This window comes from Balaenoptera acutorostrata, chromosome 20, assembly GCF_949987535.1.
Source record: "Balaenoptera acutorostrata chromosome 20, mBalAcu1.1, whole genome shotgun sequence".
NCBI lineage: Eukaryota > Metazoa > Chordata > Mammalia > Artiodactyla > Balaenopteridae > Balaenoptera > Balaenoptera acutorostrata.
The window spans coordinates 15,298,872-15,326,706 of record NC_080083.1 but is presented as its reverse complement, the minus strand read 5'-3'; the positions used below and the strand labels follow the sequence as shown (position 1 = coordinate 15,326,706).

The 27,835-nt window shown below is 38.8% G+C and overlaps 1 protein-coding gene across 4 annotated transcripts in view; it reads right to left on the bottom strand.

The window, feature by feature from the left end:
• BLMH (bleomycin hydrolase) overlaps positions 1-27,835 on the bottom strand; it is a 42,923-nt gene that overhangs the window by 4,041 nt on the left and 11,047 nt on the right. For all 4 annotated transcript variants that reach the window (XM_007183836.2, XM_028166953.2, XM_007183837.2 and 1 more), the window contains exons 7-11: positions 18,196-18,351; positions 17,151-17,309; positions 16,968-17,035; positions 15,050-15,167; positions 11,990-12,059 (exon numbers count right to left, since the gene is read on the bottom strand). In XM_007183836.2, coding sequence (XP_007183898.1) covers positions 11,990-12,059; positions 15,050-15,167; positions 16,968-17,035; positions 17,151-17,309; positions 18,196-18,351 — 571 coding nt within the window. The remainder of the gene's footprint in view (positions 1-11,989; positions 12,060-15,049; positions 15,168-16,967; positions 17,036-17,150; positions 17,310-18,195; positions 18,352-27,835) is intronic.

Sequence of the window (27,835 nt, the reverse complement as noted above, 5' to 3'; positions counted from 1 at the left end):
AGGCCATTTTGAATTGAGGAGAGTTGCAGCTTCTAGCCCTTATGTACTCTGGCCATTAGAAACTGGTGTTCCTCAAAGGAAAAAGGAAAAAAGAAAAAAAAGGAAAACAAAAAATCTGCTCCAAGGATCTCGAGGTTCAGGGAACAAGGCATTCAGGGAAACAGATAAATGGATAAAGAAAGTCAGCTTTAGGAACTAAATTAAATTTTGTTCAAACTTTAATGTCTTGTTTACATGCTATGAGGAAGAAATAAAATAAGTGAACAGTCCCTCAAAGACACTGGCAATGTTTCTGTATTTGTTAAGAGAAAGGGCAGTATCGGCCTGTAAGGGGAAAAAGTGTCTCTGGATACAGCTCTAGGCCGGTTAGGCCAAATTCACTCAGACACAGAAGAGTTTCGGATGGGTTCGTTTAAGGGAAAGAAGAACTTTACCCTAAGAAAACAGTTTTCTGAAATCCTGCTAAAGATCTAAGATTTAAACCTCTCAAACTAAATTAAAGTGATAAATATATTATCATTTACAAATTAGATATATTTTTTGCTTTGTTCTATGAAGTATTTCACCTCACTAACAAACTATTTGTGGTTAAAAAAAAATATATATATATATATATATATTTTTTTTGCTATTTTAAAAAAAGGTATGACAAAATCAAGTTATCAGCTCTGCTGTGATGGATCTGTCTGGCAGCACAGACCTAAGGAAGCCAGACGACTGAAGCCTCATTAAGTCACTGCCAATCTTTCACCTGATGCTGATAACTCAAGGCTGAACAAAGGCTCCCAGAAAGGAAAGCAAAGGCTTTACTGACACTTGTCTCGTATTTCAAACTTCCTAATAAATAGTGAGAAACCACTTCACCCAACATTAATCAGTCATTTAAGATGAAGTTGCAAAGACTACATAGTAACATGTATATAAAACACGGGTATAAAAACAAGTATATAAAAATGGCATATCCTATATAACTATGATTAAAAATCCAGATACACAGGGGGAGAAAACATGAAAAAAAAAAAAGCAAAATGATAGTTTTATATCACTGGGTAGGTGATTTTCCCCTCAAAATTCTGAAATGTTATATTAGTTTTTGATTCCTTAAAGATTACCCATATAATTAATGCCCATTATAAAAAATTCTGGAAACACAGGAGGAGGAGGAAGATGAGAAAAAAGAAGGAAGAGGGGCAGAAGGAAGAGGTGGATGGTAAGAAGATGAATATAAATTTTAAAACTGCCTACAACCCCACCACCTTGGGATAAGCCCTATTCAGATTTATCATCCTCTGATAAAAGTTTCTACATATACTCTGTACATTTAATAAAAATGAGACATCATCGTGCTCTATTACTAGAGTACCACACATGCTGTTTTCCAATATTGCTCTTTTCACATTGATAAAAAAAGACACCTATCTACGTCTTAATTTTTAAGCTGAATTTGTATGAATAAAACCAAAATGTACTTAATCAATCCCCTACTGTTGGAATCTGGATTGTTTTTTTAGGCTTAGAAACAACACTGCTATAAACATTTTTGTAATTAAACCTTTGTGTACATCCTTAATTATCTATCTAATTTCCTTATATCCTCATCAATACTTGGTATATATAATTACAACTTTCTTTTTGGGTCCAATTTGAACTTTTGCCTGTGCGTGCTTGCTATTCACAGTTTTCTTTTATAAAGAGTCTGTTTCAGACCTCTGCCTAATTTTAACTGGTGTGTTTGTCATTTTCACAGTGATCAGTAATAGTGCTCTCTATATTAATATATTATAATGATTGCAAACTTTTTTTTCCTATTATGCAATTTGCCTTCTAATTTAGTTGATGTGTTTTCTAGTATACTAAAATTTTTTTTATTTTATGAAGTCAAATTTATCAATCGTTTCCTTTATGACTTCTAACTTTTTTGTTATGCTTACAAACATTTTCCTGCTACTATATTAAAAAAATAAATAAATAAGAGAGAAAAGTAGGGTTAGTGGTAAGAAAACATAAGAAACACAATCTCAGTGAAAAATCCACCACTCAGTAAGGCCTTGGCACAGTCTAGTCCCCAGCTATGAACATACACAATTTTAACAGGTAATTAAGTAGTGACAATCTGTCAACCACTTCTGTTGGTTGCCCACTGTGTAAACCATGCCTTACATTTGTACAGAGTATGCTGCAAATGTACAAAAAAACACAATCCCTATGGAATGGAATTTGGCAACCTAGAAAAAATTCAAATGCATTTACCCTCTTCACTAAGCAATGCCATTTCTGGAACTTCATCCTACAGACAAAACAGTACTTACATGCAGACAATACATGTTTATTCAGGCACAATAATAGTTAATATTTATTCAGCTCTTACTATTGTCAGGCACTGTTCTAATCATTGTATGATATTAACTCACTGCAATATAGTTTGTAATAGCAAAAGCCTGGAAATGACCCAAGTTCCATTAGTAAGGGAACTGGCTAAATAAAGTATGGTACATCCAGACAATGGAAGATAATGAAGCTGTACTGATGTGAAAACGTACTGACAGGCCTCAAAGACATGCTGTTAAGTGAAGTGAGAGCAAGATGCAGAGTGGGGCATAAGGTATGCTACCTTTGCTGCACTAAAATACACTGGAAGGATACAACAGAAATGGGAAACTGAAAGAAGGGGAGGTGAAAGGAGTAGAGAGTGACAGAGATGGAAACAAGATTCCCCTTTATATACTTTTTTGTATTTTGATTTTGGAACAATGTAATTTTATTATTTATTAAAAGAATTATACCTTAGAAAGCAAAATAAAACAAAACACACACAGGGATCTGTAGGGAGCTTAGACTTCAAAATGCAATTTTACATCCACTATCCTTGTTTTGATTTTAATCCTCACAGCAACACTACGAGGCAGGCGGGGTTGGTATGAGCTGTTTAAAGTCACATAGCCAGTAAGTAAGTAAAGCCCAAACTCAAATCCAGGTCTTAACTTCAAATTCGGTCTTTTCCACGGGGCTCAGCTTCCGCACTCAGGGGGGCAAAGAGAGTGGCAGGCAGTTATGACCTTGGTCAACAGGTAACTGCTTTATCTAGCTCCTCATCTAGGCACTGTGTAGAACCGGGTTCCATCCGCTCACACACCCCACATCCAAAGCCATGAGCCCAGGTTTTGCAGGGTCCATTTATGAGGTATTTTGTATCTTTAAATCAAAGAGATGTCATGTGTTCTAAGTGCATTTATTTAGAAGGCTGGAGAACAGGATGGGCTGGACGTTTTTCAAAAAGAAACAATCCCACTACTTATGAGACAGATATCTGGACACTGATCTGAGGAGAAGCTTCTTTTTCCTCCAGAGTAAAACACAAACGTCTGGTCTGTGGTTCAGGTTCCTGAACCTTTTGCTGATAAGAGAAAGGATACTCTTACAGCTGGATATTACCTGTAGCCTCTTTCAGAAACAAAGGCTACAGAAGATTGTGTTTCCCTGGTAAGAAGGCAGAGTGGAAAATGTGGTTGGGAAAGAGGGTTGTTTTGGATTGTGGGTTGCATTTTTTTAAACCATCAAACCACAACAAAGTTCAGTCTGCAGAAGTGCACACTTCCTGAGGAAGTCCCTCTGCTAAGGAGTCCAGAAGAAGCCTGTTCACCTCTGGGCTGAGGAGAGAAGGCAGCACACCAACCAGTCTGATTTTTTTGTTTCCCTGGACGTAAGCATGATCCAGGCAAGCCCAAGATCACACAAAATCCTGCCAGGATCTCTGATGTTGGACAAGAGGAGGAAACACAACTTTAGGTGTCATCCAAGGGTTTGTTTCCTCACCAAAACTCAATGACTTCTCTCTAACCCCAAACATCATTACTCCTATTTGTTTCAGGCAAAGCCTGCTTTCTGATCATTCCTCAAAAGCTCCACTGATGGCAGGCCACATTATTTCTTGGCCCCAGGCCTCGGACTGGCCTGAAGCATGCTTCACAGGTCAAGAGCTACGCTTCTCAGCTCCCCTTTTCTTGGCCTTCCACTTCGCTTCCCAAAAGAGCCACAACCCTAACGTCTTTCCTAAAACTCTGCTCACCTTTTTTTTTTTTTTAAATATTATTTTTTTGTTTTTGTTTTTTTTAAAGACAGTGAATAGAGAGAAAGTCTTTATTTATTTATTTATTTATTTATGGCTGTGTTGGGTCTTCGTTTCTGTGCGAGGGCTTTCTCCAGTTGTGGCAAGTGGGGGCCACTCTTCATCGCAGTGGGCGGGCCTCTCACTCTCGCGGCCTCTCTTGTTGCGGAGCACAGGCTCTAGAGCACAGGCTCAGTAGTTGTGGCTCACGGGCCCAGTTGCTCCGTGGCATGTGGGATCTTCCCAGACCAGGGCTCGAACCTGCGTCCCCTGCATTGGCAGGCAGATTCTCAACCACTGCGCCACCAGGGAAGCCCTCTGCTCACCTTTGAAGAATCACTAAGGAGCCTTCCCTGTTCCAATCACTCACCATCTCTCTTGTAGTTTACCCCCTTTATTATTTTGCACTTATAATTATAAAAGCAATTTTTTTTGTTGTTTTTTTTTAAAGGGTCTTTAAAAAAAATATTTATTTATTTATTTATTTATTTTTGGTAAAGCAATTTGTTTTTATAATAAATTGCTCTTATAATAAATTGCAAACACCATACAGAACAAGATTTACAGCCTCAATGGTCCCAGCTCAATTCCTGGCCTCCCCACTCCCTGTACCTAGCATTTGAAAGAATCAAGTACAAAATGTTCCTGATGTGGCATTAATAGCACAGTTGGGCTTCTACCCTCACCCCTCCTAAAGTTTCCAAAACCTGCCCTAAAGTCCAATCCCGAAGCCTCTCCCACTGACTCATTTTCTGGCTGCCCTGCTGCAGCACTATTTACCACCAAGTTCTCCCTGACATCACCTAGTTCCATGACTTCTCCCTAACCCCTCACCCATTTCAATAACTTCAGCTTCAATGTCTTTCTATTGTCGCCCCACTGAGGGGGCTCTGCCCGGTTCCTCCACTTCTGCTGTCATCTGCCTTCCTGGAGAAATCATCCCTTCTCCTGCTTTTCTTGGTCTACTTATCCTATATCTTACAGTCTGAGGAGCACACCATGAATGCCACTTTTGTCCCATCACAGCCCTCTTCAAATCCCCTTCCATGTCCCAGGTGAATAAGTATAAATTCCTCTGAGGGTCAGAGACATTCGTTCCACCATGGTCTGCGCACGGTTCCCTGCATCCCATCAATAAATGTGAGGTGATGCTATTGCTAATGGGTTTTTCTGGGCACTAGGTTTATTCGCCTCCACTGCTTTCCTTCATGCAACTAAGCCCGCATGACGAGTCATCCATCCAGTAAACTGGTATGTAGTCCAGTGGTCACACGAGGGTCTTGAATTCTTAGAGACCTGACGCTAGAACCATGGGCAAGTTAAGACAGCCCTCTCCCAGAGGGAAGGATTAAGGAGCCTTATGTTCTCGCTCTCCTGCTCTCACCTGTCTACAGATAACATTAACAACAGTAACAACAATAGCTAATATTTTCATGCACTTCTTATATGCCTGGCACAGTTCTCACAACAACCCTATGAGGTAGGTACAATTATTAACCCCATTTTACAGATCAGAAAACTAAGGCTTATAAAGGTTAAATACCATGACCAAGGCTACACAGCCAATAGGAAGGACTGCCAGGATGTGTTCCCAGGCATCTGGTGCCAGGTTCTGTGCTTAACCTCTATCCTCCTCAAAGCAACGCAAACACACCTGGGACACAATCTGGTGAAAATGACAGATCCTCTCTAGAGGAGAAAGCAAATACACACACACCAATCTATATTAAATGTGAAGAGATTTCTCCCTGAAACCAATGCCTGCTTGCAGGTTAGGAGGAGCCTCTGTTCCATAGCTTGTCCCCCTCTCACAAATGGTAGCCCTCTGCTAGTCACACACTTTGATAAGGAAGCAACGGTCAGTCTTCCTCTGTTCCACTCACATGAACTATTTTTTAGCTTGAGTCATGCAGGCTCATTGGTTAATGAAGATGGAGGATGAGGAGTCCCTCTGAAAGAACTCAGATACCCGAATTTGATAGTAGCAGTGCTTTTCCCAAGCCTGGAGAGACATGAAAACCCCGAGGTGACAAAACAAATTTGTATCTTGCTCTTTTACAGGAAATCAGAAGCATCCACTTTTAGCTCATATAATTTTCTCTTATTTCTGCAAGTTCAGCTCAATATTGTCTATAATTTATATTATCTGTGCTAGAAATCCACTAAATCTCAAACTGATCTGCAAGTAACTGGTTATCTTTCATAGGTAATATACATTTTCAGGGAAGCTGCCTGTGTCACATTAAGAAATCTGAATTCCAATTCTCTCTCTGACACTGTGCAACCTGAACAAGTCAAAACCTCTCAGCATGTTTTCATTTTTTCACATCAAACATGGGTGTTCATATCCTGAGTTACTCTACATGATGCCGTGGGGGAAAAAAATACAAATACATTAGCAAATGTTGAATTCTTATGAAGCAAGATGTTATGAACTCTATGTCCTGAGTACCTCTGACAGAAATATAGACTATTCATTGAACTTTTTAGAGTTATATAACAGTATACAGTTTGATGTCTATATATAAACTATAGGACCTCATAAGGAAGTAGTCATTATCCGTTGTTACTGATAGAGAAATGTGAAACCATAAGGAGACAAATTACTGCCCAGGATCTATAATCAAGAAAGTAGTAACTGTCTCTCTTGGTTCCACCATATAACATTATATGAAGGATATGATGAATTTTGTGCCTAGCTTTGGACATACTGTTTCCAAAATCACATGGTGAGGCAATTTAAAGGCTATACTTTTGGTTTTTAGAAAGCAGCAGAAGTCCAGATGTAATGTGAATCAGCCACATAAATTTCTTTCCAGATTAATCTCTAACATGCCAAAGCCTCTTTAACTGAAATCATTAAGAGACTCCCTTTTATAAGGAAGTCTGGAAATTTTACTAAAATGAAATCAGGAACAGAAAGGCTTATTTGTAAGGAAAGATGAAGAATGTGAGTTAAAAACAACTTCAAAGTTGAAGCTGACAGGCACAAAAGCAATTTGAAAAATGAAAACTAATCTTGGTTCAAAATGAAAATGTAGAGAAACAAATTTTTAAAAGATAAAGATTTTCCTTCAATGACCATTGCAGAGTTAGAAAATAATATTCCTCCTAACCTTACTAAAAAGTTGTATTATTTAGCATATTAAGAAACTAGACTATAAGCATTAAGAACTATGTTATGATAATTCTACCTTCAGAGCTCTGATGTATCAGACTTTAGAACTGGAATATCATCTCATGACTAAGTGAACCAATCATAAAAAGAAGTTCCATAATAAGACTGGTTCATTAGGGAGACCATCCAAGAGTTTAATTTATTGAGTATCAACACTTTTGTTATATGCATGGCAGAATGTTGATCACTATTGAAGCTGGGTTATGGGCACATGGGGACTTCTTAATACTATTCTGTTTATATATGCTTGAAATTGTCCATGATAAAAAGTTAAAAAAAAACAGAAACAAAAACAAAGACCATGTTATAAAGCGGCATGGACAAAATAATCCTGGGAAATTTTTGGTGGTTACATACAGTTTTTCACTTGCCCAACTCACAATGTGCTAACTCTGGACACAAACCACTCACGAGTTGCTCCATCCTCCCCTCCTTATTCAGATTCCCAGACATAAACAGTGCTCTAAGAGCCCTTTCTCCTGACAGCAGACATTTACTCGTCTCCAGATACTTTATACAAGTTTTATGTCCCCGTAGCCACTAGTTTCTGGTCACCAAGATCATAAATTGATCTGGTATGTCCATGAGTAGACTAGATGTTACTAGAACAGAGAAGCTTGGAGGAAGCACAGTTTAGTGGTTAAGAAAACAGGCTCTAATGTCAGACTGAATTATAATTCTGGCTCTACCACTTTTTAGTGAGATGACCTGTAGGTCACTTTGGCTTAAAGATTATGCTCTTCTCAGACGAATTTCTGACCAAGAGTAAGAAGCACCAAAGGTTATCACCCCTATTTTAAATTCTTAAACATTTTATAAACTACTTGATTCTAACAAGCCTATCAGCTTTTCAAAATGAAAGACAATGTAACAAGTCCCAAGGTCTGTTCCCTCATTCAACTATGAAATCCATTTCTAATACGATCCATAAACACACAGTCAAGTACTTCAAGAAGCAGGGGAGAAAAGAAAGCCACGTTGGTTGTACACCATCTTAGATATGTATCCAATTTTCAGTCCATCTGACTAAGAATACCAGAATTCTAGAATACTAGAATACCTCACCAATATGAAGTAACCCAATGGCTTCAATAAGATAAGAATTAATTTCTCCCTTTATGTGTCTCCCTTTATGTGTCTAATATTTGTCCCCTTTGGGAAACAGTCAGGTTATCTGATTTAATTAGTAGTCTCATGACCAATGGGAAAGACCAAAGCCAGAACTGGGCAGAGGGAAAAGGCAGCCTGCCCAGGTATCTCTGCTCTGTTCACCTCCAGCTTGTAGTATTATCAACATTGCTTTTTGAGAAACCATCAATCTTAACAAGCAGAAACCCCACAGAGAACAGTAACAAACTGTTAACAATGTTATCTACAGAAACAAAATCCTAGCAATGCTGTTTAAGGTTGTCCTGTCTCCTGAAAGAGCACAAAAGAGGTTCTGTCTCACACATGGCAGCCAATGCCCACCAGGATGACAGACGGGAGGGCCCTGCTGGGGTAAACACACATCGCCAGCATAATAGCACACTACGTATTCTCCTAAGGTCAGGCCAAGTGTGCCAATTAAATTAGATCATGTTTTCTTTCCTTCCTTCCTGTTAAGTCAGAAAGAACATTACCAAGAAACACATGAGAATAATTTATTTTGGCTTTGAATGAACTATTCGCTACCCCCACTCAGTTCAATTTATCTTTTGGCTCTCTACTGAAATGCTTTACTCTGTATAATCTCAGGCATTTCAGTTATTCGAGAACAACAAAAAAGTTAGTTTAGTCTTAACTAGACAGCTGCAGGTTTCGCTAGGAAGGATTATAGGCAGACCACAGGGATCAAGACCCCAGCTCTTGGGACGAAGTGGGAGTGGCATGGACATCTATACACTACCAAATGCAAAACAGCTAGCTAGTGGGAAGCAGCCGCATAGCACAGGGAGATCAGTTCAGGGCTTTGTGACCACCTAGAGGGGTGGGATAAGGAGGGTGGGAGGGAGACACAAGAGGGAGGAGATATGGGGATATATGTATATGTACAGCTGATTCACTTTGTTATAAAGCAGAAACTAACACACCATTGTAAAGCAATGATACTCCAATAAAAATGTTAAAAAAAAAAAAAAAACCAAGAAGGGAGTATCACTGTCATTAAAGTAAATTTTAAGAAGTAAAATGGTGATATAATGCAAATGTAAAATAAACACGTGTTAAAGATTTTATTCAACTCACTACAAGAGTGAACCAGTAAGATAACACAATCAGTTCAAAGAGCCAAAGGACATTTGAAAATGTGTGTGTGTGATATAATTATGTGTGCTTTACAACATAAATTATAAAATTCATATAATTATGTAAATAATTAAATGTTAGACTTCTGGGTTGGAAGCAAAACTGGTTAATGTGTTATAGTACAATAAGCTATAACCTTTGAACTTAAAAAAAAAAAAGACCCCAGCTCTCTCAACATAATAATAGAATGAATAAGTCAGCAGAAGCAAAACTTTTATTGAGTTAGGAGTAAAGAGGTACAGTTGAATGGAAAAAAATAAATTAGCAAAGTGGCCTAGAATCCTCTTCAAGAGTAGGTATTTAGGTTCAAAGTAAGAAAGACAATAACTCACACTACACAGAACACAGAGCTTTTGCCTGACTTTACAAGTGTTTATCCTCTCTTAAATGGGTATCACTACTATCTACAAACTCAGTGACTGTTATAGATAGAAAAATATCTCAGAAACAAGCCAAGGGGTCCAGGCTGGTCTAAACAAACCATAAATTTAGTCCTTTTCCTAGACACTAATCTTTACAATAACAAACCATTTACGCGGACCAAATAAGACCAAAAATGAAACAGAAGCTACAGAGTTTCATCTGAAACAATAGCTTATGTTTTAAAATGTTACAAATACCAAATCCTTCCAATTCAAGACAAGCTTTTCCTTTGTATCCACTTCTTAACCACCATCAACTTAAGGGATATAACTGAAATCTGAGTTGTTTGTTTTTAATCTTTTTGCTAGTTTCCTTATACCCACCTCTACCTGATCCCAATGTTTTTGTGTCTTAAAATGAATTTATCTTATAAGAAATCACCAATTAAAAAACATGTTGCACTTTAATTCATAATAGTTAATTTAGCAAGTGCCCCCTAATCACAGAACAATAACAGAAATCACAGATGGGGGACATGCAACTACCTGATGATGAGCAGATACGTACCAACAGCACTGATATTCGTTTACATATAATCACTGAGCTGCTGAGTTTCACAGCAGATCCCAGGGATAGTTAGCCAAAATCCACCAATGATCATTTCATGGGGAGATGAAAAGACTTGGAATGACACATTAAATGGCCTCTAGGTGTTGGCCATCACCTACTAGCCTGTGCCACTCAACTGCAGCATACTCAAGTCTTGTCAAGGCTCTTCTAAGACAGTAGTTTTCAAATATAAATGACTGAAGCCCCATCTGCTCACTTCCAAACCTCCACCTTTTACCCTTGGAAATCTTAGAGCTCTAAAGAACTTAGCTGGAAAATCACTTAAACAAAGAGGGAAGCAACAGGTAAAGAGTTGCTGAGATCGCTATTTTCTTTTTCTTTTTTTTTCTTTCATTTTGTTTTACTTTTTTTAAAGAAAATTTCTGGCTGATTGCTGCTTGGGTGAGATAGCTGAAGTTTGATTCCAAGTGTCTGGGTAATCTCACTGGATTCCCTACCTATTTCCTTCCAGTCTTCTAACTAGTCTAGAGAGCTGTGGTTAATGTGTCCTTCCTAGCCAGAATCTACTGGCTAAAAGTAAGAAATACGGACTCTGGGAAACAGCTGCTACAAGATGTGACCAGCACATAACACACACGCAAATACATGCTGACATGCATAATATTCTCTGGTAGTTGCCACTTTTTGGTCTGAAACTCTAAAAATTAAAGCATAACAACACCTTAAAAGGCTTTTATCTACTAAATCTACTATGAAAAACAGTCTTAGGAAATATGGTCTCTAAGATTTGCAAGAATATACCCTAAACAGTTAATCAATGGTGATCGCTGGGTAGCAGGATTATTAGAGATTTTTTCCCCCTCTTTTGGCTTATCTGTAGTTTTTATTTTTCTACAATTCATATATTACCTGTGGTTTTTCTTTAAGCCTAATTACTATAATTTACTTATGACTTCTGCCTGCGTTTAGATTGTCAGAATAAAACCGTCTAAATGGTAACCATGGCATTCTTTTCCTCTTTAGACTTCACAACTTCTCATGAGTCTCCAATACATGCCTAAAGTTTCTTGCCAATCCCATTCTCCCACGAGAAAGCTTCTGATTTTCTAGAGAGTTAGTGCAGTAAACGAAAATGCACCAAACTCCATACAGCAAGTGTCCTGGCAAAGGGCAAACTTCTTACTGGCCAAGTGGTTCTGGTACAAAGAGGTCTACTAGGGTCAGCACGGTTTGGAACAAATGCCAGCACATACTGATCTCAGAGCCAACCAGGGAGTTCAGGCCTACCATGCTGGTCGTAGGGATCCTGGGGGCAAACTAGATCCTCAGATTTTTCTCCAGAATAGTTTAGCTAATAATCTAGCTAATGGGACCAATTACTGAAAAATAAAAATGATCCACACTAGGGCAGCTTTTTCTTCCCATTAGGAGGCAGAGAGTAGAGCAGACCTAGTCACTCTGAGTTAGTATTACCAGATTAAGCTTACCTTTGTGGCCGTGGTCCTCACCCCACGAATTTTCCACTCTCCATTTCACGAAAGCACCCTCCTGATCATCCTGCAAAAGAGTGTATGACAGTGTGTAGTCTGCAACTAGATCCGTCCTGATGAGGTGTCATGTAATTTTAGCTCTTATTCAGCCACTCAGAAGAAAGAGCCTTCGCTATACAGCAATGATATACATGACCAGGGCCGTGTATCTTCCACTATAACCAAAGGGATACTCTAATAGAAGTGGAGTTTGAATCTCTTGGGGTGAAAATGCAATAAACCCAGCAAAGCGATAAATACTATTTTCTCCTTTACATTCTATTGTATACAGAAAATAAGCACATTAAAATGCCTCTTGGCTAAGGAAAACAAAATATTAAATTACTGAAAGCAGTGAACACCATCTGAAGCCAGAGACTCTTGCTTTTAATTAGTCAGCATTCATTGCAAAGGTACCCCACTGTATTTATTTTAGAAATGATTCTAAGACCTAGTCAAGAGTTTAAAAAAGAAAACAAACACATTCTCATCAATACAGCCTACTTTTCTTTCTTAGGGGAACCGAGTAATGACACTCTCCAATGTGTTCTTTTACTGATCCAGTTACACAAATATTGAATTTAATACAATAGAGATTGAATGGCAAACCAAACACTATTTTCACAAAACAAAACCCAGGCAGTTCCGTTCTCCTTCTATCTTCATTAATAAAATAAGCTCAATTTTCATCTTCTTAAAGGGACAACGATACTCATCCTGATAACCTTCATTTACAGTCTTTCTTACAGTGACGCAGAGAGGGATAAGAAGGCTGCACTTGGGAAAAAGACTGTTCTCTCTCATGTTTACCCAGGGCATTAGCTGATGTCAAAACAACTTAAATCTCTGTAGCATGAGAAGAGAGCTGGCTCCTGAATTATCTCCTAATGATTTCATCTGTCAACTCCCACCTGCATAAAACTGCATGAGTCTCATCTACATGGGATTTGATTTTACTCCTGACAGTTTTCTTGAATCTCAGTAATTTTCAGTCTCAGAAATAGCCAACAATCAAACCCACAAGTTTCAAACACCCTTATCTGTACTACCTACCCCTTAATCTTAGCCCCAGGTACCTTTAAAACCACATCAATAAACTATACATTCTGGGGCTAGCTTATTAAATGTTTTGGTTTTCTACTCCCTGCATTATAGTCCATCTTTACTTTCCTTTTAAATATAACTGTTAGAATCTATATCACCTAAAGTCATTTATTATAGTAAGTTTGAAAATGTTTCCTCTTCTTTCCTTTGCCAATGAATTCCTGCATGACCTAGATCAAGCCATGTCATCTACAAATATAGAATAATATCTGGACCTCCCTCAGAGGGATTCCAAGAAACCAGAAACAAGAAAGAATATCCCAGAATACTTACTAGCATTTATCTCTGCATTATCATTCAAATGCAGTGCAAACTAGTTTTGCAGTGGTCAAAAACTCAAAGTGGAAGGAAGAGAAAAATCTCAATATAAAATTCCAGTTATGATAGTATCGATTCTGCTTTATAATATTTACAGGTAATGTAGCTCCATTTCCCAGAGGGGAAAGAAAAGCATATTAATAAACCATGCCAGTGAAAGAATGGAAGTTCCAGAGAAAACGACATGGAGTATGTATGATTTTTATTTCTGAAAAACAGGAATACTCTATAATAGAGATGGAAAATGATAAAACCCAAAACTCTCTTGGAAATTACAAGGTTTTTAGTTTGTTTTCCTTTTTAATAATCCTCTGAATAGTTTAAAAGTTTAACTTTAAGGAGCTTTAGTAATAAATCCACTGAATTTTACAATATAGGAGGTCTAAACATAAATATGAATAACTTAATATTTTATTCTAAGTATTTTATTTTATTTTATTTTTTAAAAATATTTATTTATTTATTTATTTATTTATTTATTTATTTATTTATGGCTGTGTTGGGTCTTCGTTTCTGTGCGAGGGCTTTCTCTAGTTGTGGCAAGCGGGGTCCACTCTTCATCGCGGTGCGCGGGCCTCTCACTATCGTGGCCTCTCTTGTTGCGGAGCACAGGCTCCAGATGCGCAGGCTCAGTAATTGTGGCTCACGGGCCTAGTTGCTCCGTGGCATGTGGGATCCTCCCAGACCAGGGCTCGAACCCGTGTCCCCTGCATTGGCAGGCGGATTCTCAACCACTGCGCCACCAGGGAAGCCCTCTAAGTATTTTAGTAGTATTTTATTCTAGTTTATTTACTATAGAATTTTATTTCATTACTTACAGTATTTTACAAGAAGTTCCTTCTAATATTTTGCTTCTAAGGTCAAGGTAGTTATTCTGTGACTTTCTTTCCAATTAGGCTAGGAAAAGAACACTTTTGCTTGCAGTGGTAAAGAACTAAAGTATTCTGAAGTCTTCTCTTCTTTATGACCCCTGAGCACAGGAGTAAATATCTATTCTACAGCCTAGAAATAAGGAGGCTTATTTGTGAAATAAAACTGCAGTTGTTGTTTCCAACACTGTGTCTTAGAAACAGTGATATTACTAGTCAGAGTATTTCATAGGAAATTCAACATACTTTTTACATTCAATTTCCTGCAGCTCTGCATAAATCCAGCAATGGGCATGGAGTCTACAAATTATTGTTATTGACATTTTACTGCAGAAGAATCTGAATGACAAATGAAAGGAAGGTGAGTCTGAACATAAGTCATCAAGATATGAACACTTTCAGGGCACATTTTAATTCCTTATTAAACTGAAGTTATCCTCTCCCAAGTTCCCTTCCTGACCTCTTTTCACACCAAGAATTTCCAAAGTTACAGAAAAGCAGTTACTTCCTTACTCCCTGCTGACACAAATTCTGCTCCTCATGGAAAGTTTCTATTTTTATTACTTCTGAGCATCCAGCCAAACCCCAAGTGAGGCAGGTACAATGTCTTGCTAACTTTTAACAGAAATCATATACACTATGAAGAAGCTCTGCTGGATTAAATGGTCTGCAGGAGCATGTAGATTCATCTATGCAAACACTGGAGTGGGCACGCTGAGGGTCATACCTTTTCTGAAACAGCAGTGAAGGTCATGGCGTGGGTCATAAGTGACTCACCAAAAGTCAGCCTCTCAGCTTTATTCATGTTCTTCATGGAGACACCAAACACTAACTCATGGTCATAGCTGTAAAAGAGAACAATAGCACAGAATATAGAGAGTACAATCATGGGGGATAATTGGCTTCTGGGTGTAAAAGGATCATAGAAGAACCTGAAGGGGCTTTGCAGCTCCAGATATATCTGGGCTGTAGCTCTTTAGAGAACGTGGTACGTGCAAAATTTAGTCTCTCAATGGGATTCCATTCTCTCTGTGTCACAAGAGTACTCAGAAAAATACAAAGTTATTAAACATAAATTCCCCAAATCAAAAAGCTGACAAGATAAGCTTGCACTGTCATTTTGGCAAGAAAACTTAAAAGTTTCTGAAGTAATTTCTTTCAAAAATGGTCTCTTTTGAGCTGGCAGAAACACTCAGTTTCTGAATTCATTTAGACCACTGCTAACTGTGAAATTTAAATAAATAGTGTCAAAATATTGGAGAATATTTTCAAAGTTTAAAAAACTTCATGAATTCTTTTAGCAGATTTCCTTTCTCCTGTTGTTAACTGTCAAGATATTTTACTCAATTTCCTACAAGCAATAATTACTTACAAGTAATGCTAAAGTGATATATTTTAAGTCAAGGAATTTGAATGATTCAGTTCACAAATGAATCTTCATTGTCATAAACAACCAGGAGGAATGCTTTAAAGTGTGTATGCATATTAGTCCTAGTTGTCATAAAGACAAAATACATAAGGTATCAAAGTAATAGAAGTAGTTAAGAAGGCTCAAATAGCAAACAAGAGATCTGGAAAACCTTTCATTATATCCCCAAACGCACTGAGCAGATTTACACAGTAATCAATTACTATCATTTTTATAACTTTCGTAATCCAACTTTCTTTTTTTTTTTGGCTGCGCTGGGTTTTCATTGCTGCGTGCAGGCTTTGTCTAGTTGCGGCGAGCTGGGGGCTACTCTTCATTGTGGTGCGCGGGCTTTTCATTGCAGTGGCTTCTCGTTGCGGAGCACGGGCTCTAGGCACGTGGGCTTCAGCAGTTGTGGTGCACGGGCTTAGTTGCTCTGTGGCATGTGGGATCTTCCCGGACCAGGGATCGAACCTGTGTACCTGGCATTGGCAGGCAGATTCTTAACCACTGTGCCACTAGGGAAGTCCCAGTAATCCAACTTTTAAGTTGCCTTTTTTTAAAAAAATATTTATTTATTTATTTGGCTGCACCGGGTCTTAGTTGCGGCACACAGGATCTTCATTGCCGCATGCAGGATCTTTAGTTGCAGCATGTGGGATCTTTTAGTTGCATCATGTGAACTCTTAGCTGCAGCATGTGGGATCTAGTTCCCTGACCAGGGATTGAACCCGGGCCCCCTGCATTGGGAGCATGGAGTCTTAGCCACTGGACCACCCATGGAAGTCCCTTAAGTTGTCTTTTAAAAAGTAATTATTGTACAAAAAAAAAAGACAAAAAGTATGTGGTATCTTTGATAAATACTTGGTATGAAATACTTGGCATCACATTGATTATATCTTTTACAATACTACTTTGAGTGTTACATTGTTGTTTTTTTTTTAAATCAAAAAAAATTTTTTTCTAAGTGTCTTTCTCATGTAGGATGACTTTTTAGGAACGTCCAACAATTTCAACTCAGATATGAAGTATGATCTTGACTTCCCAGGTTAGAGCATATAAGTATGTGGAGTTTCTGCTATGAATCCTCAAATTCTACAAAATAGAAAGAAAGAGACCCACCCTCAGGCCAGCCTTAATCTCTGAGTGAACCTGAGCTGAGTCACTTCGTACCAAGAGTGCACTCCAACAGTCACAACCCACAAATGATTTTCTATTTTAAATTTCTTGCACTCACACATTCATGTCACTGAGGCCCAACTTGCCATTGAAGTGCTTTCCAACATCACAGCCAAACCATACAGCCTAGAAATAGAGGAAAGAAGATGAAAGAAGTCAACATAAGTTCTTCCTATTACACCAAAGAAGTGGGAAGAAAAGGTTTTAACCCCTATGCAGAAGACAAAGAAACAATACCAACCTCTCCATCTTTGATGGAGGCAGCAACCACCTTTTTCAATAAGTCAATGGGCTGGTTGTTATATAGAGTTTTCCTCCCTCCAACCATGTTGCTTAAGTAGTCCACCGTGTAAAGTCTGCTGTACTTATGGTGGGGCCGAGGGTCATTCACTAAACAAATCTATTGAGATCAAGAACATGTTGATTAGAACATAAAACCAGGAGTGTCAAGCAAAATACAGACCTCTCCTTTAAGTTCATATATTTGTATCAAGCTTAGCACCTCTGCCTACAAGAACAAGCATTACACATTGTTAAATAACTGAGAAACAAAAGGTGGCAAGGTCATGTGAGAGAGGTCCCTGTATATCCTAATTAGTATAAGGGACACATTTGGGAGTTGCATCAACCTGTTTTTCCTACTGGCGGGAATCACCCCAAAACTAATTCTGCAGAATTGTGTGCACTGAGTATGGCAAGATGGCGATTCACGAGTCCATCACTACAAGACCTCTGCTCTCTAGTTACCAGAAAGGCTCAACATCTGGCAGTACCACAACTGAGTTGGGACTCCATCATAAAAAAACGCCATGTGCTTTTAAGATGGTCAAGATGCCAATGAAGAAGGGGCGCTAGTCATCTTGCTAGGCAGGTGGAGAAGCCCTGAAGTGAGCGGGAAAAACTAGGATGGGACACTGCTCCCTTCCGCAAGAGAGTCCCAAGAGGGGCCCACAGCAGAGTGATGCTCTGAACCCAGGGTAAGAAACACCCAATATACCTTTATTGTCTTCGCACCTGAGAATGACTCAGGGCCCAAATCAGGGGAGCATATGGGAATTAAACTGACTGCTGGCCCATAGTTAGAAAAGTCTCTGAAGAGGAGCACTGGGGATCCTAATATGACCAACTGAATTGGTACATAAAATACCTCAGAGGAAGGAGGAAAAATTTTGTTTAGTGTCTAGTTTGATGAGCATGCATGGTAACCCAGGAATCGTGTATTCTTTCTTGTAGTCAACAGGCATTTGAAAGTAAACAGCCAGTGGCTGCCAGTGCCAGTCTCCAACCTTATCTTCCATATTGAAGAGTGGCTTGACATGTTCCTTGTAAAACTTCAAGGGTGTTATGGGGCCAATCTTCTGATAGTTTTTATCTTTGTCTCGATACTCCCAGGTAAACGTCTCTGGTGGATTACCCAAACAGATACACACCACTCTGAATATCTGGAAAAAAGGAGGACAGATAAGCGATGGCTAGGGGGAAGCAGTATTTTTTACCTCTTCATTTTCTTCTAGCTTGGGAAACACAAGGAATCAGTGGCTAAATTCAAGCCAGAAATTTCACAGGAAATCTAATATTGCTCCAAAAATTGGAAGGTTGATGTCCAGGATTTGATATCAGCCAACTTCTGAGTTCTTAAATAAACACTGTGAACAATACAATTCTGAAATGTTAATATTTAGTGCTTAGTATTTGCCCTGCAAGTTAAACTTCCTTAGCCAAGAAATCACTCACCACTGATACACAACAAGACCTGGGTTGCTGCTCTGCTGATTACATTTCAAGTGACAAATAATTACATACATTTTATAAATGGATTTCCTTCCCTTTATGCTTCTAGGTTTGGCTTTGATTGTGACAGGGGTCTCTACTCACAGAAAAGTAATTAACTTTTTGGTGGAGCTTAGATGACAATGTCTATTAAAATTATTATTAGAACAAGACTAAATTTAGTAGTAAGGTACCATTTTTTGGGTTGTGAGACCTTAACATACTTTCCAATGATGTCATAAAACCTTCAATTAGCATTATTACAATCCAAGGATATTTCAATATTTTATATTATTTTCATCTTATAGAAAGACAAAAATAGAAGTATAGAGACATACCTTCCTCTTCTGTATCAAATTTGTTTTATCTTTTAAAAAATACACACTACAATCCGCTTCTTCTTTCTCCACCCCAGGCACCACCCTAATCCAATCTTATTACCTGTATTATTTGCTCCATACATTTGTATTGATATACTCCAATACAGTCAAAAGAAATGGACCCTGTATTTATTAAGTGTGACTATTTTGTGCTAGATACTATATATCTGCTAGGTTAACTTAATTCTCACAGAACTCTCTCAAGGCACAATTTCCCCTCCTTTTTCTTTTTTTCCCCCCCAAAGAGATTGAGACTCAAAGAAAATAAGTAACCTACTTAAGATCACATAGCTAGTAACTGGCAGAACCATGGTCTAAACTGATGTCACACGCTGTCCAAAAAAAAAAAAAAAGTATTGCTCCATTGGTACAGGGTTTAAAACAAAAAAGGGAACATTTATTGACTGTTTTCTGTGCTGTACTACAATCTTTAAATATCATATCTCTCAATCGTCTCAAAAAAAAATGGTAGGTATTATTCACATTTTACAGATAAGGAAACCAAGGTTCAGGGAAATAAATAGCTTGAATGAAGTCTTAAAGCCAATAAATCACAAAATTAGGATTTGAACCCAGGTCTGACCTCAGCACTATTTCTATAACACCATGAATTAAGCATTTATCGTTTACTGTAACTTTCTGGGTTTCCTATAACCTGTCTCTTACAAAAGGTCATAAACTTCTCAAGGATAAGGACCAGGTCATGGATATTTTGTATCTCCTATAGCATCTAGCACTATATCTGACCTAGATATGATAACTAATGTGAACACTATTCCACTCTCCACCACAGGATGAATAATTTCAGAAGTACCACCCTTTCTTCAAGTCACTTCCTTGTTGAAGATTCAATAATGCTTTCCTATTACCTCCCATAACAAATCTAAACCCCATGACCTGATCTATTTGTCTTCTTTTTTTACTTCGGCATAACACACATTCAAAAGGTATGCAAAGTGGGGGGCTTCCCTGGTGGCGCAGTGGTTGAGAATCTGCCTGCTAATGCAGGGGACACGGGTTCGAGCCCTGGTCTGGGAAGATCCCACATGCCGCGGAGCAGCTGGGCCCGTGACCCACAATTGCTGAGCCTGCGCGTCTGGAGCCTGTGCCCCGCGACGGGAGGGGCCGCGATAGAGAAAGGCCCGCGCACCGCGATGAAGAGCGGTCCCCGCACCGCGATGAAGAGTGGCCCCCGCTTGCCGCAACTGGAGAAAGCCCTCGCACGAACCGAAGACCCAACACAGCCAAAAATAAATAAATAAATAAGAAAATCCAAAAAAAAAAAAAAAAAAAAAAGAAGAAAAGGAATGGCACCCAGTTAGAAAAAAAAAAAAAAAGAAAAGGAATGGCACCCAGTTAGAAAAAAAAAAAAAAAGGGTATGCAAAGTGCACTAATCTTACATATACAGCTCGGTTCAATTTTTTACATAGGTATACACCCATGTAACCACCATTCAAATAAATATACAGAATATTTCCAGGGTTCCAAAGGTTCCCTAGCTCCCTTCCAGTCAATAACCACACCTTCCCCAAGGTAAGCATCATTTTGACTTATATAACCACTGATTAGTTTTGCCTGTTCTTTAATTTCATATAAATGGAATCACACAGCATATACTCTGCTGTGTAGGGCAACCTTTGTTGACATAATGCCTGTAAGATTCACTCATGGTGCTGTGGGTATCACTAATTTGTCTTTACTGCTGTGTAAATATATTATAATTTATTCACTCGTGTTGGTGGACATGTGAGTTGTTTTCAGTGTAGGGTTATTTATAAAGCAGCTAAGGATATTTTTATCCAGACCGTTTTCCAGGGGCTTGAAGGAATTTACATACTCTCCAGCAAAGGAAGAGAGTTCCAGTTGTTCTAACAATACATTCTTGCCAAACCTGGCACTGTATTTTTAATTTTAGCCGTTTTGGTGGGTAAGTAATGGTATCCCCAGTGTGGTTTTAGCTTGCATGTCTCTGATGGACACGGCTGGATTTTAAAGGCTCTCTGTAACCTCACCCAACCTTATTTCCCATCATGGAGGCTGCTCACCCATCAGGCCTGTCTCTGTCTCTCCTTACTGTCCACTCAACGCACTCAGCTCGTTGTCACCTTCATAACTTTACTGTCTCTTCTGTTCCTCAAAACCCAATCCTACTCCCATGCTATAAAACTCAGTGCAGGGAATCCCCTGGCGGTTCAGTGGTTAAGACTCCACACTTTCACTGCCGAGGGCCCGAGTTCAATCCCTGGTCAGAGGACTAAGACCCCGCAAGCCATGTGGCACAGCCAAAAAACTAAAATTAAAAAAAAAACCCAAAACTCAGTGCAGGATGACCCTTTTCCAGAAAGTTTTCACTAATTAAATTTTTATGTCAGAAGTATTCAGAGAAGGGAGAAGTTACTGTGAGCTAGAAAAATTAACATTTGATTCCATAGTGTAAGTTATGTTTCTCTACTGTCTCCCCTGCTAGACTTAATCTACCAGGGACAGAAACTAGACCTTAGACGTATTCCAACAAACACTAGAAGAACCCCATTAAAAACAGTTTTCTTAAATTCAAAGTTCTTCTCCAGTGACTGGTGTAAAACTTAAATTTAGGAGTTCAAACTGGGCAGACCCTAAATGCAGAACAAAAGGGAAGGCTTAGAGAATAAAACAAAGCTATAGCCTCTAAGAAATAAACCTTCCTTCCCCTCCTCTCCTTGGACCCCAACTCTGGAGAACTCTGTTGTCCTTAACCTGATAGACCCCACCCTCTTCCCTCACTTTACCCTACACTCCCTTCAGAAATGTCGGCTCCTGCCTCTGCTCTAGAAAGAATCACCAGAGAATGATCTATGACAGCCTGATTTCTTAATACGCCCAACCCCACCACTTCCAGCCAGAAAGACCACTTAAGGAGCTTAGTTTTTGATACTCCTTAGCTGTACATTAGTAGTTGTTTTGAGCAGCCAGGACTTCTCCAGACTGACCTTTAGGTAAATTCATTAGATACCCCAGTCCCTATCTGGCTTTAGGGAACACACGTCCAAGATCCCCCAATTCTAAGTCGGCATCCATATGTCATCATCAGCCGCTGAAATTGTATTTATTTCTCTTCATCATCTCCAGTGCATTCATTCTAGGCCTCAAAAAGCCCTGAGACAGACTGGAACCTGATACCAAGGCTCAAACTTATTCTCTGAACCAAAGCTAGAAAACTAGACATAGGCCTGCCTATGACATTAGGCCTATAATTAAGGATAAAAAGACTCTTAATTCATGTGTTATTTTGGAAGACAGAGCCTGACTCTACCATCTTAACAGAAACAGATTAACCTACAGATGAAGTTATGTTTGCCTTTCATTTTATATTTTGTTTCCCAAGAGAGAATCTTCCTTTACTAGGATTTACTTTGTGTTTCACGAGCCTGAACAGCTGCTCCTTAAACCACCTCTCCTTTAATGTTGTATCATTCTCAGGTTGGTTTCTAGTACAGAAAAGCAGCAGCAGGGCATCACATCAGCAACTGTAATTGAGCTGATCTAGCCATGGATTAATGAGCTACGTTTGGGATTCATAAGGACCAGAGAGTCATTCTGTATTTGCTCAGCACCAAGGCCACAAACGGCACCTTTCATCACGAGGACACTGCCACTGGTAACTAAAGACAATGACAATGAAAGTATATAATCAGAACACGTTTAAATAAGGAAGGTTTTATAGACTTAAATGATGTGTATTTTTAACTAGTAATCGTTGTCACATGTGTATGAACATTTTATATGGGGTCATTCTGATTACTTCTCAGTCATCCAAGGGTGGTTTATCCAGTTCAGTTAGGCTCTGGCCAAAAAAAATGAGGCTAGGGCTAGGCCTAATGAAGATTTACGACAACTAAGTGAATTTCTGTTTACTTTTAAACACATTCTAAATATAAATGAGTGTTTTACACTATAATTTACATATACCTCATTATGCATTTGACTCCCTATCTAAAGTAAAAAGTGTTAAATCATTCCTTCCTTCTCCCCCAAAATGCATTAAAGGAAACCTACATTTTAGTTATCTAAATGAATTCTATGATTAATCTTTTTGGAATACAAATACTTATGCCCTACTGCATATGATTTATAAATCTAAATTTTTATCAAAGATACACATAAGGCATGAATGAGGATAAGGGTGACATCTCTTTCTCTTGGATTTTAGTAGAACTGTAATTTGAGACATGTTGCTTTGTTTACTATGACTATAATTATCCAAAGCCATTCAGATTCAAGTCAGTTTATAACACTTTGGAAGGAATATTTGGCTGCAAGTCAACTAACAATAGTTAAACAAGCTCTAATTTTTTAAAACTCTCCAAAGTATAGTCTCCAGGGCCCCTGACACTACATTTCTTGATAAGAGACTCTGCTGTTCTGAAATAATATTCCCGGTTCCCAAAGTATAAAGCTGGCAGTGAGCTGTGGATATCTGAGTCTGCTCTCTGGTGAGCAACTTGGGAGTGTCACCTGCTTCTCACAAGATGCACTTGGTATTCAGGACAAAAAAAGATACTGGACACTGAACACAAGTCATTATGCGGCACTGAATACTGGTGAATAACAGAACCAGGAAAGGGAATGGAAAAAAGAAAAAGGACACAGAAAGCATGAAATACAGGACATAGGGAAAGAATGTGGGGACCCCAATTTAAAGACAAATGATGTGGGATGGAGTCAACTCCTATACCCATGGCTAAACTGGGAGACAGACATCAAGTGAGAGGAGGAAGGCAGGATGCAATAGTTGAGCGTCAGTCATGAATACTTAGAAGGGTGAGAGTTGAAAGCCAGCTACAGGCAGACGCAGAATGGAGGAAACTGTAATAATTAGAAATGTTAGAATGGGAAGGTAGTGCAATGGTAACAACCAAGCTACTTGTAATGGAGCAAAACTGGTAAAGCTAAAAGATTTCAGTGCTTGGAACCACTGCAGAAGTGACAGAATATTAGAATCTTCATTTGTATTTGCAATACTGTATTGCCTAGTAAAGTCTAAACCACTGTAGAAATATTACTTCTACTGTTATAAAAACGCAAAGCTACAGTGCCATTAAGAAATCACCTACTCTGACTTTTTAGTTTCACTGATGGAGAAATTAGGCTCATAGGTAAAATGACCTATTGATCACAGAGTAGAATGACCGCAAGGACACAAAAGTGGTCAAAGAATATAGCTGAACTTTGAAGAAAGTTCAGTGCTAAGGGTAAATGAACCAGTTACAAGAGGGAAGGAGCAGAGACCTTAGTGACTGCTGATAATGCAGAGAAAGGAGAGAGAAGACAGCTCTCTACTGCTTTCTGGTGGGGAATGAAAGAAAGGCAAGGATCTGTTTTAAAAACAAAAATCTTACCTGTGCCTGCAAAAGCAGGCAGAGGAGATACTTTCTGGGGGCACCAAATATATTTTCAGGCAGGGAAAGACATAAAAAGGTACACTTAAAGGGCATGTGCCCTTCTGTGATGCTAAGGGAAATGAGGTCATACAGATGATAAATAAGAGTCAAATGATCATCTTGAGACTCCTTCTAGAGTGGTGGTTGAATCAAAGAAATAGTTAGAAATTCGGACTCTCCAGTCCCACCCAGACCTACTGAATCAATCTGCACTTTAACAAGATCCCCAGGGGATTTGACTGTACATTAAAGTTTGAAAGCACTACTTTAGAGCACATTTATTCTTTCTCTCCTCCAAAACCTTGCTTCTTCAATTATTGCTTCTCTCATTCGCATCTGCTATCCCTTACCACACACAGGTTTCCTCATCACTGCCGAAAAGCCCTCTCTCCTACTTGTAACCTCTCCCACTTCAGATACCATACATCACTCCAATTCTTCCCTCTTCCTTGTCCTCCACATCAGCAAGTCCTGACAGCTTCACTTCCAAGACACACCCCCAAATGTATTCATTTCTCTTAACCCTCACTCTCATCAATCTGGTCGGAACCACTATGATAACTCATCTACACAACCACAAGAGCCTCCTAACTGGTCTCCCTACTTCCTCTCCCACTGTTTTACCATCCATTCTCAAAACAGCCAGAGTGGCATATTTTTAAAACAAAAATTAAACCATGTCACTCCTCACCTTAAATTCCCCAGTGCCTAGCTCACTTAGAATAAAATGCAATATCCTTACCATGGCTCACAGGCGCTATATTAGCCGGTTCTCATTTCCTCTGAGATCTATTCCAGCCATTCCCACTCTCTTCCCAAGCTCGAGTCACACTGCCTTCTTTCTGTTCCTCAAAAATACCAAGCTTCCTCCTGTCTTAGGGCTTTTGCACCCACTGTCTCCTCAGCCTGCTATGCTCTATGTCCAGATCTCTGAATGGATGGATTCTTCCTGCTATTCATATCTCAGCTCATATTTGACCTCAGAAAGGCCTTTTTTTTTTTTTTTTTGGCTGTGCCACAGCTTGCAGGATCTTAGTTCCCTGACCAGAGATTGAACCCCGGGGCCACAGCTGTAAAAGCCAAGCCCTAACACTGGACTGCCAGGGAACTCCCTGGAAAGGCCTTTCTTAACCACCCTATCAATCACCGCATTCTATGTTCCTCAGAGTACATATCACATCAGATTGTTTATTTACTTGTGTATCGTCTGTCTCCCTCCACTAGTATGTAAAATCCATGTGAGCAGGGACCAGGTCTGTTTCAGTCATCACTGCACCCACAGTGCTTAGAACATGCTTAATATTTAGTAGTATTCAATAAATACTTATGGAATAAATGCATATCAACTTCTCTCCTCTGCACTGCCGAGCTTCTTGAAACTCCCTTTCTCTCCGTGCCATGGTCTGACTCCTCTCCACCTAGCTCCTTCCCTTCTCCATTCCACACACCCCTACTCAGGAATCGGCAGCCTTTCCTCAGTCCTCAGAGTCTCTGGCCTGTCTGCAGCATCTGACACTGATGACCAGTACCTACATCACACAGTTCTGGCACTCACTTTTACAGAAATAGAAGTTTTATGGAAACATTATTTCCAGAATTCTTTACTCAGACCTATTCTATCCTTCCATTCTCCCTCAGGAATTTCAATAATTCGCAAGGCTTCAGCCACCTGTACTAGCATCACTATCACTTTTCTAGATCATTCTCTTTCCTGAACTTTGGAATGATTTCCATATGCTTGAAACCTATTTCCAACTGGACAGTGCCTTGGGACTAGGCACTCTGAAGTCAATATTTCTCCTCTTCACGGTGGCCTCTGAAAAGAGCTTCTCTTACTGACGTGTGTGACCCATAGCAGCATTCTCCCAGTTGCCAGGCTTAAAACCTTAAAGTTATTTGTAATGATGAATCCTTGGCAGATAAGTTGCCAAGTGCTACAGATTTTTCCTCTGAGATATCTCACATTTCTCTCATTTCCATTTCTATCATCACTATCCTCGTTCAGGCCAAATTAGTACCACCTGGACTGCTGCAGCTTCTAACTGGTCTTCCTACCTCTCTTCCTTCCAGTTTCACCTATTTAACTAACTTAATCTCCTGAAGTGCAGCTTTACTTCAAAAGGGAAATGCAATTTGTGAACATAATCTATTTCCTTCAAGAACCTCAAGGGAAAGGTTAGTCCCCTCTTCAGTGTCAGAAATGTCCTCTACGACTATCAAAATAATAATTCCTTTCCTCTTCCAGAATCCAAAAGAGAAGACCATATTAGAAAATGTTACTTCTTAGCAGCAGTGGCTCTTAAACGAGAATCACCTGAGAAGCTTTTAATGGTATAGATGCCACAACTCAACAAATGCCAAAACAAAATTCACCACGAAAACAATAAGAGAACAATGAGCTGGGGCTAACTCTACAAACACTAAAACACTATAAATAGCTTCAGTAACTAAAATACAGAGTTACTGGCAGATGAATAAACACACTAAAAGAACAGAATTGCATGCCTGGAGACTTTAGAACTGATAGATGGCATCTCAAATTAAGGGGTAGGGAGAGGATGGACTATTTGAAAAGATGTGGGTCAACTGGGCAGCCTTGAGAGGAAAAAAGTTAGATCCATATCTCATACCCTATGCCAGGATAAATTCTAAATGGATCAGAGATTCAAACACAAAAATCAAAACTCTGTAAGTACTGGAAGAAAAATGGAAGAATTCTTTTATAATTCGAGAAAAGCTTTTCTAATTAAAAACCACAAAAAATTTCAAATTTGACTATATATAAGTAAAAAATTCTGCATAGCAAAAAAAAAAAAAGCATATCACAGATAAGCAACAAACTAAGAAAAAAATTTTGCATCTCATATCACAATGGGCTAATTTCTGTAACATGTAAGGAATACCTAGAAATTGATAAAAGACCAAGAAAAAAAACAAGGAAAGGATAAGAATAGACAGTTCACAGAAAAGATGCTTAGCCCCACTCAAAGTAAGAAAATATAAATTAAAACTACAATGAGATAGTTTAACTATCAGACTGTTTACCTGTCAACTGTGTACCTTATCAGATCGGTAAGGATCCGATTGTTTGATAAATGCACTGCCTTGATAAATCTAAAGGGAAACAGGTTCTGTCAGATATTGCTGATGAGAGCGTAAATTGATAGACCCTCCAAAGAGGTTAATTTGGCATTATATATCAAAATTACAAATGTATATTCTCCCTGACTCAAAAATCCTATTTCTATTATGTTTTTTAAAAAAAAATCTCTGGAAGGATGACTAACAGCTAAAACTAATAACAAAAACTAATAAAACTAATTTGGGGGTACATGGTAATTGGAAGGATGGAGAA